The sequence below is a fragment of the Trichechus manatus genome, unplaced genomic scaffold (genome assembly GCF_000243295.1).
Source record: "Trichechus manatus latirostris isolate Lorelei unplaced genomic scaffold, TriManLat1.0 scaffold00089, whole genome shotgun sequence".
Taxonomy (NCBI): Eukaryota; Metazoa; Chordata; class Mammalia; order Sirenia; family Trichechidae; genus Trichechus; species Trichechus manatus.
This window is the reverse complement of record NW_004444025.1, coordinates 689,448-702,375: the sequence shown is the minus strand read 5'-3', so window position 1 is coordinate 702,375 and position 12,928 is coordinate 689,448. Positions and strand designations below refer to the sequence as shown.

The 12,928-nt window shown below is 36.8% G+C and overlaps 1 protein-coding gene across 1 annotated transcript in view; it reads right to left on the bottom strand.

Annotated features, from left to right (window-relative positions):
* Positions 1 to 12,928, bottom strand: part of TDO2 (tryptophan 2,3-dioxygenase) — a 78,970-nt gene that overhangs the window by 10,384 nt on the left and 55,658 nt on the right. Inside the window, exons 6-7 of the mRNA XM_004382064.2 lie at positions 10,527 to 10,713; positions 9,159 to 9,266 (exon numbers count right to left, since the gene is read on the bottom strand). Of these exons, the coding sequence (XP_004382121.1) occupies positions 9,159 to 9,266; positions 10,527 to 10,713 (295 nt within the window). The remainder of the gene's footprint in view (positions 1 to 9,158; positions 9,267 to 10,526; positions 10,714 to 12,928) is intronic.

Below are 12,928 nucleotides of genomic sequence, written 5' to 3'. Positions count from 1 at the left end.
TCCTTTTTTTTAATTCATTCATTATCTATTGATTCCTTTAATGACATTCTTGTTTGAATTAATTAATAATTAATTTAGTTGAAGCAAATGGGTCAATCCAATTACCTTCCGTTCATCAGAATGAGCACACTATGTGGCATAGTCTTGTCAATTAATTGGTCATTTGTTCAATAAATATTTAATATATGCCTATTGCCATTTGTCTTGATAGGTGATAGAGATACAATTCTGAGCAAAAACTGTGTCCCCTGGCCTCACGCAGTTTATAATCTAGTTGGAATAAAACATTGATCAAATAATCATGCAAGCATTAAATTGCAAAATGTTATAAAGGAGCAGTATTAGTGCCATAATAATTTACAGTAGGAAGGAGAGCAGAAAATACTTTCCTGAAGAAGTGTTTCATGAGACCTGAAGGATGGGAAGGAGTTACTTACAGAAGAACACTACAAGTCCAAAGAATAACACATATAAAGGACTTGGTGGTGAGTGGGAACCTAGCAAATTCAAGAACTAAATGCTGTTTAATGGAAGAAGTTCAGTATGGTTGGACCACATGAGATCATGAAAGGCCTTGTAGACCATGTTAAGGATTCTTATCTTTATCCTAAAATCAACAGGGAGACAACAAAAAGTTTTAGGCAAACAGGAAATGTGATCAGATTTGCATCTTGAAAAGATTACTCAGACAGCAACATGAAGAATAAATTGAAATAGAGCCACATTGGGGAGAAAGATAGAACAGTCAAAGGCTATTACTTTAGTCCAGGTGAAAAACAGTGGTCGTTTAGGATGAGTGATGATGGTAGATTAAAGAAAGATTGTTGTTCTTATGTGCCATTGAGTTGGTTCCAACTCATAGCAACCCTGTAGGACAGAGAAGAACTGCCCCATGTGGTTTCCAAGGCTGTAAATCTTTTTTTTTTTTTAATTTTTTTATTATACTTTAAATGAAAGCTTACAAAGCAAATTAGTTTCTCATTAAACAATTAATACACATATTGTTTTGTGACATTGGTTGCCAACCCTCCATGTCAACACACTCCTCTTCTTGACCTTGGGTTCCCTGTTACCAGCTTTCCTGTCCCGTCCTACCTTCTCATCCTTGCCTCTGAGCTGGTGTGCCCATTTAGTCTTGTTTCATTTTATGGGCCCGTCTAATCTTTGTTTCTCCATTCGTCTGTTGATGGGCACTTAGGTTGTTTCCATCTTTTCACTATTGTGAGTAATGCTGCAATGAACATGGGTGTGCATATGTCTATTCATGTGACGGCTCTCATTTCTCTGGGATATATTCCTAGGAGTGGGATTGCTGCATCATATGGTACTTCTATTTCCAGCTTTCAAAGGAAGAGCCATATCATTTTGCAGAATGGTTGTACCATTTTCCATTCCCACCAGCAGTGTATAAGAGTTCCAAGCTACCTGAAGCCTCTCCAACATTTGTTATTTTCTGTTTTTCTGATTCGTGCCAGTAATGTTGGGGTGAGATGGTTATCTCATTGTAGGTTTGATTTGCATTTCTCTAATGGCTAATGATCTTGAGCATTTCATCAGGTGTCTGTTAGCTGCCTGACTGTCATCTTTGGTGAGGTGTCTGTTCATATCCTTTGCCCATTTTTTAATTGGATTTTTTTGTCTTTCTGTAGTAGAGGTGATAGATTTTCCTGTAGATTTTAGAGATTAGACCTTCGTCAGATTTGTCATAGCCAAAAATTTTTCCCATTCTGTAGGTTCTCTTTTTAGTCTTTTGGTGAATTCTTTTGATGAGTATAATTGATTAATTTTTAGAAGATCTCAGTTATCTACCTTATCTTCTGGTGTTTGCATATTGTTGGCTATGGTTTGTATCCTATTTATACTGCGTATTATGGCTTCTACCATTGACTCTATTTTTTCCTCTATCATCTTTATAGTTTTTGATTTTATACTTAGGTCTTTGATCCATTTTGAATTAGTTTTTGTGTATGGTGTGAGGTATGGGTCCTGTTTCATTTTTTTTACAGACGGACATCCAGTTTTGCCAGCACCATTTGTTAAAAAGACTGTCTTTTCCCCATTTGATGGACTTTGGGCCTTTGTCAAAGATCAGGTGACCATACGTGGATGGACTTGCATCTGGGTTCTCAATTCTGTTCCATTGGTCAATGTGTCTGTGGTTGTACCAGTACGAGGCTGTTTTGACTACCATAGCTGTATAATAGGTTCTGAGGTCAGGTAGTGCGAGGCCACCTATTTTATTCTTTTTCTTCAATAGAGCTTCATTTATCCGGGGCCTCTTTCCTTTCCATATAAAGTTAATGATTAGTTTCTCCATCTCATTAAAGAATGCTGTTGGTATTTGGATCAGGATTGCATTGCATTTGTAGATTGCTTTGGGTAGAATTGACATTTTCACAATGTTGAGTCTGCCTATCCATGGGTGTGGTATGTTTTTCCATTTATGTAGGTCTCCTTTGGTTTCTTGCAGTAGTTGTTTGTAGTTTTCTTTGTATAGGTCTTTGACGTCCCTGCTTAGATTTATTCCTAAGTATTTTATTTTTTAGGGGCTATTATAAATGGTATTGCTTTCCTGATCTCCTTTTTGTAGAGGTATCTATAGGAATCCAAATGATTTTTGTACGTTTATCTTGTATTCTGCTACTCTGCTGAAACTTTCTATTAGTTCCAGTAGTTTTATTGTTGACCCTTTGAGTACGTTACATATAGTATCATATTATCCACAAATAGAGATTGTTTTACCTCTTCTTTACCAATTTGGATGCACTTTATTTCTTTTTCTTGCCTTATTGCTCAAGCTAGGACTTCCAGCGCAATGTTAACTAGGAGTGGTGATAAAGGCAACCTGTTCTCAACAGGAATATTTTCAGCCTCTCTCCATTAAGAATGATGTTGGCTGTTGGTTTTGTATAGATGCCCTTTATTACATTGAGGAATTTCCCTTCTCTCCCTATTTTATTGAGAGTTTTTATCAGGAATGGGTGTTGGGACTTTATTGAATGCCTTTTCTGCTTCGATTGAGATGATCATGTGATTCTTTTATTTCTTTTATTTATGTAGTGGATTATATTAATTTTCTAATGTTGAACCATCCTTGCATATCTGATATGAATCACACTTGGTCATGGTTTTTTCATAATGCTGAGTTCTATTGGCTAGAATTTTTTGAGAATTTTTGCGTCTATATTCATGAGAGATGTTGGTCTGTAATTCTCTTTTTTGTGATGTCATTGCCTGGCTTTGGTATCAGGGTTATGCTGGCTTATGGAATGAATTTGGAAGTATCCCTTCCTTTTCTGTGTTCTGAAATATTTTGAGTAGTACCAGTGCAAGCTCTTCTCTGAATGCTTGGTAGAATTCTTCAGTGAAACCATCTGGGCTAGGGTTTTTTGTTGTTATTGTTGGGAGTTTTTTTTATTACCTTTTAAATCTCTTCTCTTGTTATGGGTCTGTTCAGATTTTCAACCTGAGTTGTGTTAGTTTATGTAGGTAGTGTGTTTCAAGAAATATGTTCATTTCCTCTGTACTTTCAAATTTGTCAGAGGATAGTTTTTCATAATACTCTGTTATGATCCTTTTTATTTCAGTTGGGTCTGTTGTAATGTCCCCCAGTTCATTTCTTATTTGAGTTATTTGCATCCTCTACCATTTTTCTTTAGTCAATTTGGCCAGCGGTTTTTCGATTTTGTTGATCCTTTTAAAGAACCATCTTTTGGCTTTGTTGATTCTATTGTTTTTCTATTCTCTATTTCATTTATATCTGCTCTGATCTTTATTGTTTCCTTTCTTCTGGTGGCGGTGGGCTTATTTTGATATTCTCTTTCTATTACTTTAAGTTGAAGAGCTAATGTTTTGATTTTGTCCCTTTCTTCTTTTTTGATATGTGGGTCTATTGCTATAAATTGACTTCTGAGCAGTGCCTTTGCTGTGTCCCAGAGATTTTGGTATGATGTGTTTTCATTTTTGTTTGATTCTAGGAATTTTGTTACTCCATCTTTGATTTCTTCTATTACCCAGTGGTTTTTAAGCAAGGTGTTATTCAGTTGCCATGTATTTGATTTTTTTCCTTGCACTTCCCGTTATTAATTTCTACTTTTATGGCATTGCGATCAGAGAAGATGCTTTGTATTATCTCAATGTTTAAGGGTTGCTTTATGGCCTATGATGTGGTCTATTCTGGAGAATGTTCCATGTGCGTTGGAAAAGAATGTATACTTTGCTGTTGTTGGGTGGAGTGTTCCATATATGTCTATAAGGTCAAGTCTGTTGATTGTGGCCATTAGATCTTCTGTATCTTGACTGACTTTCTGTCTATATGTTCTGTCCTTTACCGAGAGTGGTGTGTTGAAGTCTCCTACTATTATTGTGAGACTCAATGCTGTTAGAGTTTGTTTTATGTATTATGGAGCCCTGTCATTGGGTGCGTAGATATTTATTATGGTTATGTCCTCATGATGGATTGTCACTTTAATCATTACACAGTGTCCCTCTTTGTCTTTTATGGTGGATTTTGTTTAAAGTCTATTTTATCTGAGATTAGTGCTGCCACTTCTGCTCTTTTTTGGTTGTTGTTTGCTTGATATATATATTTTTCCATCCTTTGATTTTTAGTAAATTTATGTCTTTGTTTCTAAGGTGTGTCTTTTGGAGACAGCATACTGACGGGCCCTGTTTTTTTATCCATTCTGTCACTCTTTGTCCCTTTATAGGTGCATTTAAGCCATTTATATTCAGTGTGATTATTGATAGGTGTGAGTTTAATGCTATCATTTTGTAGTGGTTTTTTTTTTGGATGCTGACATTTTCTATATTCCTCTTACTCTTCTGTGCTGAATTCCTTTTGTTTGTGGATTTTTTGTTTGTTTTTCATTTTTGTGGATTTTGTGTTTTCTGAAACTTTATGTTTTTCTCCTTTATTTTAATGAGTAGGTTTGTTAACTTCCTTTGTGGTTGCCTTGAAATTTACCCTTATCTTCCTAAGTTTAAATGAGTCATTTATTACTTGATAACTCCTTGACTTTCTCTCCATTTGAAAGTTCTGTACTTACACTGTTTATTCCCTCTTTTATTGTTCTGACGTTGTTATCATTTACAGATTGACTTCTCTGGTTCTGTGTTGTAAATTTTTTTAGTTTTGTTTTATCCTTGAAAGTTCATTATCTATGTTGATATCTGGCTGATGCTGTCTTATGTCCTAGATTCAGGTTGTTGTCTGATGTTGTTGGTTCCCTAACCAAAGGACTCCCTTTAATAATTCTTGTAAGTTTGGTTTGGTTTTTACTTATTCCTCTAATTTCTGTTTATCTGGAATTGTCCTAATTTCACCATCATATTTGAGCAAGAGTTTTTCAGGATATATTACTCTTGGTTGACATTTTTTTTCTTTAAATATTTTATATACATTATCCCATTGCCTTCTTCCCTGCACAGTTTCTGCCAAGTAATCAGAGCTTAGTCTTATTGTTTCCCCTTTGTACGAGACTTTTCGTTTTCCTTGAGCTGCTCTCAGGATTCTTTCTCTGTCTTTCGTTTTAGGAAGTGTGATTATGATATGTCTTGGTGTTTTTCTTTTGGGGTCTATCCAATATGGGGTTTGTTGAGCTTCTTAGAGGGCTGACTTTTTTACTTTCATGATACTAGGGAAGTTTTCTGCCAATAAATCTTCAATGCTCATCTCGGTTTTTTCCATTTTTATCCCCCTATTTTCAAACTCCCATCACATGCAAATTTTTGCTTTTGATTGTATCCCACATCGTTCTCAGGGTTTCATCTTTTTTCCTTCATTCTTTTCTCTGATTTTTCCTCAAAGTAGTATCCAAGGATTTGTCTTCAATTTTGCTGATCTTGTCATTCATTGTTTCTAATCTGCTCCTTAAATCTTTTATCACACTGTCCATTTCTGAAATCTTGTTGTTTATCTTTTGGATTTGTAATTGCTGTTTTTGTATGATTTCTAGTTGTTTATTTATTCTGACATTATGCTCCTGTATTATTTTCCTGAATTCTTCCATTGCTTTGTCCGCATTTTCCATGATTTTGTCTATTTTTTTCCTTATTTTTGTCTGCATTTTCCTTCGTCTCTTGGAGAACCCTGAATATTAGAGTTTTGAGTTCCCTCTCAAGTAGTTTCAGTGCCTTTTCTTCTACCAGAAGGTCATCTGATGTTTTATTTTGGTCACTTTCTGGAGCCATTCTCTCCCTTTTTTTTTTTTTTAAATTTGTTTTTATATTCTCTGCTGTCTTTGGGACATTCAGTAATTATTTTCTTTGTTTATTAATTGTAGATTTGTTTGTTTCCTACTGCTTTTTTGTTTTATTTGATTATGTTTGGGCAGGCAGGCTGTTTGTGTTTGGTTGCTTGCTCACCTGTGGGCACGATACTTCTCATCACCTTTTCCAGGTGGGCAGGGCCATTCACTTAGCTGTGGTGCAGCAGGGCAGGTCCAGTGGGGGTGGAGGAGAGAGGATGGATAGTTTGCAACATGAACTGGGGCCAATGGAGTGGGGCCTGGTGGCAGTGCAGAGCAGGGCCCAGGGGACCCCATCAGTGCTGCTCAGGGGCATGGAGCTGGGAGCACAGTGTAGATAGGCAGGAGGTAAAGGAGAGGATGTGATGTGCAGAGAAATGTGGGTGGGTGAAAGAACAAAGAGAAAAAAAAGCAAAAACTAATGAAGGAAGAAAGAAAAAAGAAAAGAAGTAAATAAAATTGTGGTTCAGTGGGTGGGGAGGGGCAGACCCAGTGAGGCCATGTGTTGGTGGCTCCCTAGCTGAGCAGTGTGGGTCAGTCTGTCAAGAAGGAGCGTGGACAGTGCATGGGACTAGGTGGGCAAGAAAAGAAAGGAAAAAGGAGAAAGAGAGGGAAGAAACCAACCAACCAACAAACAAAATAAATAATAAAATAAATTAAAAAACAACAACAAAATATGGTGGTAGAGGACCCAGCCATTGGGAACGGGGCAGAATTGAGGTGGTGATGAGCTGATGCCTCTCTTTCCAGGTGGCACGGCACATCCTATCCTGAAGGGGTGGAGGAAGCTCAGGGCTTAGGTGGGAGTGTGAAGGAAAAGGAAGAAGGGTAAGGATAAAGAAAACTAAAAAATATGGTGCTGAAGGAGCTGACTTGTGGGGGTGGCACAGACCTGGGGAGGTCCATGTGCCAGAGGCTCTCCAGCTGGATGGTACAGCACCGCCCATCAAGACGGGGGGAGGGAGTGGCACATGGGTTAGTTGATTGTGAGAAATGAAAGGAAGGAAGGGAGGGAAAGAGATAAGAAACAACAACAAAAAATAAAAACAAACAAAAGATAAATAAATAAATAAAATGGCCCTCAGGGAGTCAGTCAGTGATGGTGGCACAGACCTGAGGAAGCTGCTCTCAGTGACTCTCCAGCTAAGCGGTGCAGCATGGCCCCTGGAGAAGGGGCAGGGGCAGTGCACAGGGCTGGGTGGGTGTGACAAAGGAAAGGAGAGAGAGAGAAGAAACAGAGAAAAAAAAAAAAAGAACAAAATAAACAAACCAAAAAAATCATAGCCCATCAAGAATGAGTGGGGATGGCACACGGGGCTAGCTGGGTGGGAGAAAGGAAAGCAAGGGAGAGAGAGAGAGAGAAGCAAGAAAAAATTAAAAAAATAAAAATAAAAAAATCAAGCAAATAAAACAAACAAATAGCACTGAAGAGGCCAGCCAGTAGGGGAAGGGTAGACCCTGGTGGCAGTGAGCTGGTGTCTTTTCAGCTGAGCGACCGTGGCCCACTGGAAAGCTGTGGAGATCACATAGGGGGAAGAAAGCTAGGGGATAGGAAAGCATGTATCCCTGGTTACTGCGTGCTCTGTCTCTTGCTGGGAGCTCCATGGAGTTGCCTTTCTGTACTCCCTGTCTGCAGTCCATGGTGGCTGAGGTCCAAGATGGCAAATCCAGGTGGCGGTGAGCTGGTATCTCTCCAGCAGAGCAACCATGGCCTGCTGGAAATTGGTGGAGGCCTCCTACAGGGAAGAAAGGTACGGGGTGGGAAAGTGTGTATTTCTGGTTACCAGGTGCTCTGTCTCCTGTTGGGAGCTCCACGAAGTTGCCTTCCCATACTCCCTGCTTGCGTTCTTTGGTGGCTGTAGTCCAAGATGGCGAATTTGTGCCACATTAGCTGGTAGGGGACTTCCACTCTGTAGCTCCCCTTGTTCTCTGTTCTGTCAGTTTCTTATTCCTTTTGGTGCTTGATCGAGTTCTTTATTCCTTTATTTGGTGCTCAAGTTTCCAAGATTGTCATTTGTATCTGTTTTACTTAGTTTTTCAGGTCTTTGCTACAGAAGGACAGCATGATGCTTCTGTCTATAGTGCCATGTTGGCTCCGCCTCAAGGCTGTAAATCTTTATGGAAGCAGACTGCAGACTGTCACTTGTTTCTTCTGCAGAGCAGCTGGTGGGTTCCAACCACCTGCCTTTTTGTTAGCAATCCAGTGCATAACCACTGTGCCACCAGGCCTCCGTACTATAAATAAGATACTCTTATTTTCTACTTGACCAATGATAAAAGTAAGGCAAAGAGAGGTTAAGTAACTTGCTCAATGTTACACAACTGTTAAGAAGTAGAGGTGGAATTTGAACCCATGCAGTGTGACTTCAAAGTTCATGCTTTAAGCGCTACCTTATACAGCCTCTCAATTTATAAATTATAAACAATTCTTTCACAAGTTTTAGTAGTGAAGAGAAGGTGAGAGATAGGCTTGAAACCGAGGAATCAATAATATTTTTTTAAATGGGAGAAACTTACATTGTCAGAGAGCTAATAGGAAGGAGCCAATAAATATACAAAAATGAAGGAAAAACTATACGGCTAATTATTTGTTTCACTGGTCCTTTATGTGCCCGTTCCTTCCTAAAATTGGTTATAATGTAGAATTTTCCATAGAAATGGAAATTTTTTTAATTAATCTCAGCTATTTATTCCAGACAAAACCTTAATTTAACTCCTTCATTTAGTATCATTTTTCTTGCACATAAATAGAATCAAGTTAATCATGCAACACATTCCAAGATGATACATCTATAAAGAAAAAGAATGTAAGAAAAACGAAAAGTTAAGAGAAAAGTGAAGAATGATTAAAATAAAATTCCCACTACTTCTTCTGTAGTAGATGTATATTTACTCATACATCAAAAATACCTGAATCCTTGTGAATTCGTCTTCCAGGCCTTTGATAATATTTTTTTCAAGTTTTCCCCAGAAGTTAAATCCATGTGGTTCTAAACCTGGTGTTCTTTCCAGCCATGCCTTAAGTAAATATTATTTTTAGGTGAATATATGATAATATATAAAATATGTAAAACACATTATAACTAAAATATAGGAACTTGAACCAGTAAATCTTTATAGTTTTGAAAAGCATATGTCTTAAGGTTTTATTTGTAAATATTTCTTTTTCACTTCAATTTTTTCATTTATGAAATAGCAATTGATCATATTTCATTTTCCAAATTTTTAGGGCAATCATGATTAATAATATTTACTCTTTATTTCTTAAAAAATACATGTTTACAGGAATCTCAAATTTGTTTTATAAGTCTACAAAGACATCTAGACATTGCTTTAAACAGGCCTTCTGGTTTATCTTCTCAAAATATGTTTTAGTAACTGAAAGAATTACAGCATATATAATGTATGACTTCTTCTAAATGCAAGGATATTGTGTAATTAGGAAGTTTGACATCAACTGCCCACAAAATTATTTTAAGATCCCACAAGACTTTTTAATCTTGAAATAGACCTCAATTCATGCATCTCTCTGAGTTCCCATTTAACCTATTATTTGTTTCTAAATTAGCTTTGTGAGTCTTTCTCTCCCTATCTTTATAAGTCCTTATACAACATTATATATAAGACATTAACCAAAATCCACATTTATAATACCCAGGGGATTAATGAGCAGAGTTTAATTCACCAGAAGAAAAGTTTAATTTGCAAAGGAAAAAGCCTTGTAAAGGAAATCAAAACCATACACTTTTAATTTATAAATTTACTTGGAAGAAACAAATGGATAATTCCACAAGACAATTTACACACCTACAGGGAATCACAAAGGGGAAACACCCCTGAAGAGTCTACTGTTAGGGATTTAGTTCCATTAACAAACACACCAAGCAGGGGGCAATTTTCAATTATGGCATATTTGCGAGAAATACAAGGTACTAAATAATTAACCACATTCAGTGTATAATCAGCTAAATAAAGTTGCTTAGTAGAGATGTTTAAAAATATTGCTTTAATTAGATGGGGACATTATTAAAATATTTACCTACAATTAATTATATACAGATTTCTGATGTTCTTAAAAGGGTCCTTAATATTTTTTCTTAATATTCTAAATCTTTCAATAAATTAAATTTGTCAGTTTAAGTATTTTTAAAAAATTATTTCTCTTCTTCGTGACGCAAGTGATGCAACTTTGATACGAATTTTAAAAATATACTCTAGCAAAAGTTGAATTAACAAGATGCATTGAGTTAACTTTATCAAGAGGATTTGAGCATGTACCTCCACTAGTTGCAGAAGTGATTTTTCCTGCTCAGACTTAAGTAGAAGTTCATTATCTTCTTCTTTGAAGTTATCACGATAATGTCTTCTGTTGTAAGGGACTCTCATACTCTGAAGAACACCTATCTTGTTTTCTAGTAGACGAAACTGAAAGCTCTGGAAGCCTGATGCTGGGGATAAATATTCTCTTTGAGAATATATGGGGAAAGAGGAGAGAAGAGAAAGGAAAAAGATGAGTTGACATTGCACATCTCAATAATGGTTTCTTTTATAGTGAGAGATTATCAGTTTTGTTAGATATAATCTCACAACTGGACCAATAAGCAGCATCATGATGAATGGAGAGAAAGATTAAAGTTGTTAAGGATTTCATTTTACTTGGATCCACAATCAACACGTGTGGAAGTAGCAGTCAAGAAATCAGACGATGTATTTATTGCATTGGGAAGATCTGCTGCAAAAGACCTCTTTAAAGTGTTGGAAAGCAAGGATGTCACTTTGAGGACTAAGGTGCCAGAACCCAAGCCATGGTATTTTCAGTCACCTCATATACATGCAAAAGCTGGACAATGAATAAGCGGGACCGAAAAAGAACTGATGCCTTTGAGTTATGGTGTTGGCAAAGAATACTGAATATACCATGGACTGCCAGAAGAATGAACAAATCTGTCTTGGAAAAAGTCCAGCCAGAATGCTCCTTAGAAGCAAGGATGGTTAGACTTCCTCTCAAGTACTTTGGACATGTTGTCAGGAGGGACCAGTCCCTGGAGAATGACATCATGCTTGGTAAAGTAGGGGGGTCAGCAAAAAAGAGGAAGACCCTCAACGAGATGGACTGACACAGTGGCTTAAACAATGAGCTCAAGCATGACAATTATTGTGAGGATGGCACAGGACTGGGCAGTGTTTTGGTCTGTTGCACATAGGGCTGCTGTGAGTTGGAACTGACTGGACGGCACCTAACAACAACAGATATCACCAAAAATAGAAGACATACAACTGCCTAGAATATTTATGATATGGACTTAATAAATAAGGAAAATCTACATAAACACCATTGTTGCTGTTAGTCAATCAATTTAAAGTGAGAAAGTTGGGGAAATATTACGTATTGTGTATATTATATACCGTGTATGTGTGTGTGTGTGTGTATGTACACATTATATTACATATATATACAGATATATATGTTGTTGTTGTTGCTGTTAGATGTCATCGAGTTGGTTCCGACTCGTAGCAACCCTATGTACAACAGAACAAAACACTGCCTAGTCCTGTACCATGCTCACAATCATTATGTTTGAGATATATATACACATCTACATACTTAACACACACATATACACACGCCCACCTACTAAATTCTTCCCAAGATAAAGACAAGTGGACATTGTGCAATTTTTTTATTCCACAATGCTAAAAAGTTCTTTATAAATATTATTCAACCCCACCCACACGTAATATTATCCTTGAATATTATCATTAATCTAACTACCTAGTATTATTTTGAGTGCCAATGAGTTTAACAAAGTAAACTGAGTGGGAATTGATTCCAACTCATGGCAACTCCATGCGTGCAGAGTAGAACTGCTCCATAAGGTTTTCAAGGCTGTGACCTTTCAGAAGCAGATCGCCAGGCCTGTCTTCCAAGTTGCCTCTGGATGGGTTCAAACCACCATTTTGGCTGGTAGTTCAGTGCTTCACCACCATCCAGGGGCTGCATTTTAACTTTTCTTTAAAAAAATTTCTTCTCAAATTTAGGTACCAAAGAAACTTTTTGTCAATGAAAATTACATCGTTTCATTCCTTTTGGCTTTGGCTCCCTCAAAATTGAGAGCTGGATTTTATGGTCCAGTCTATAAGTTATATTGACACTCTTCACTGACATGCTTCTGTATATATCACTCTTGTTTCTCTTTTATCTTTTTTTTTTAATCTTATTACCTATCTTATATTAATGATTATAGTCATTTTTCTAATTTGCCTAAAATCTTTCTTTGGAAAAAAAAGGTACACAATGATGAATTGAAATAAACTGATCATTATATTTGTGTGTAAAAATAAGTGGTGAAATGCACCTAATAACTTCTTAAATAGTTTGCTATTAAATACTCTCCATGTGTTGGAACATTCTCTAGAATAGACCACATCTTAGGCCACAGAGCAATCCTCAACAAGATCCAAAACGTTGAGATAATTCGAAGTATCTTCTCTGACCGCAATGTCATCAAGGTAGAAATTAACAATAGAGAGAGCAAGGAAAAAAACTCAACTACATGGAAACTGAATAATACCCTGCTTGCACATCACTGGGTAATAGAAGAAATCAGAGATGGAATCAAAAAATTCCTAGAATCAAATGAGAATGAAAACACATCATACCAAAACCTTTGGGACACAGC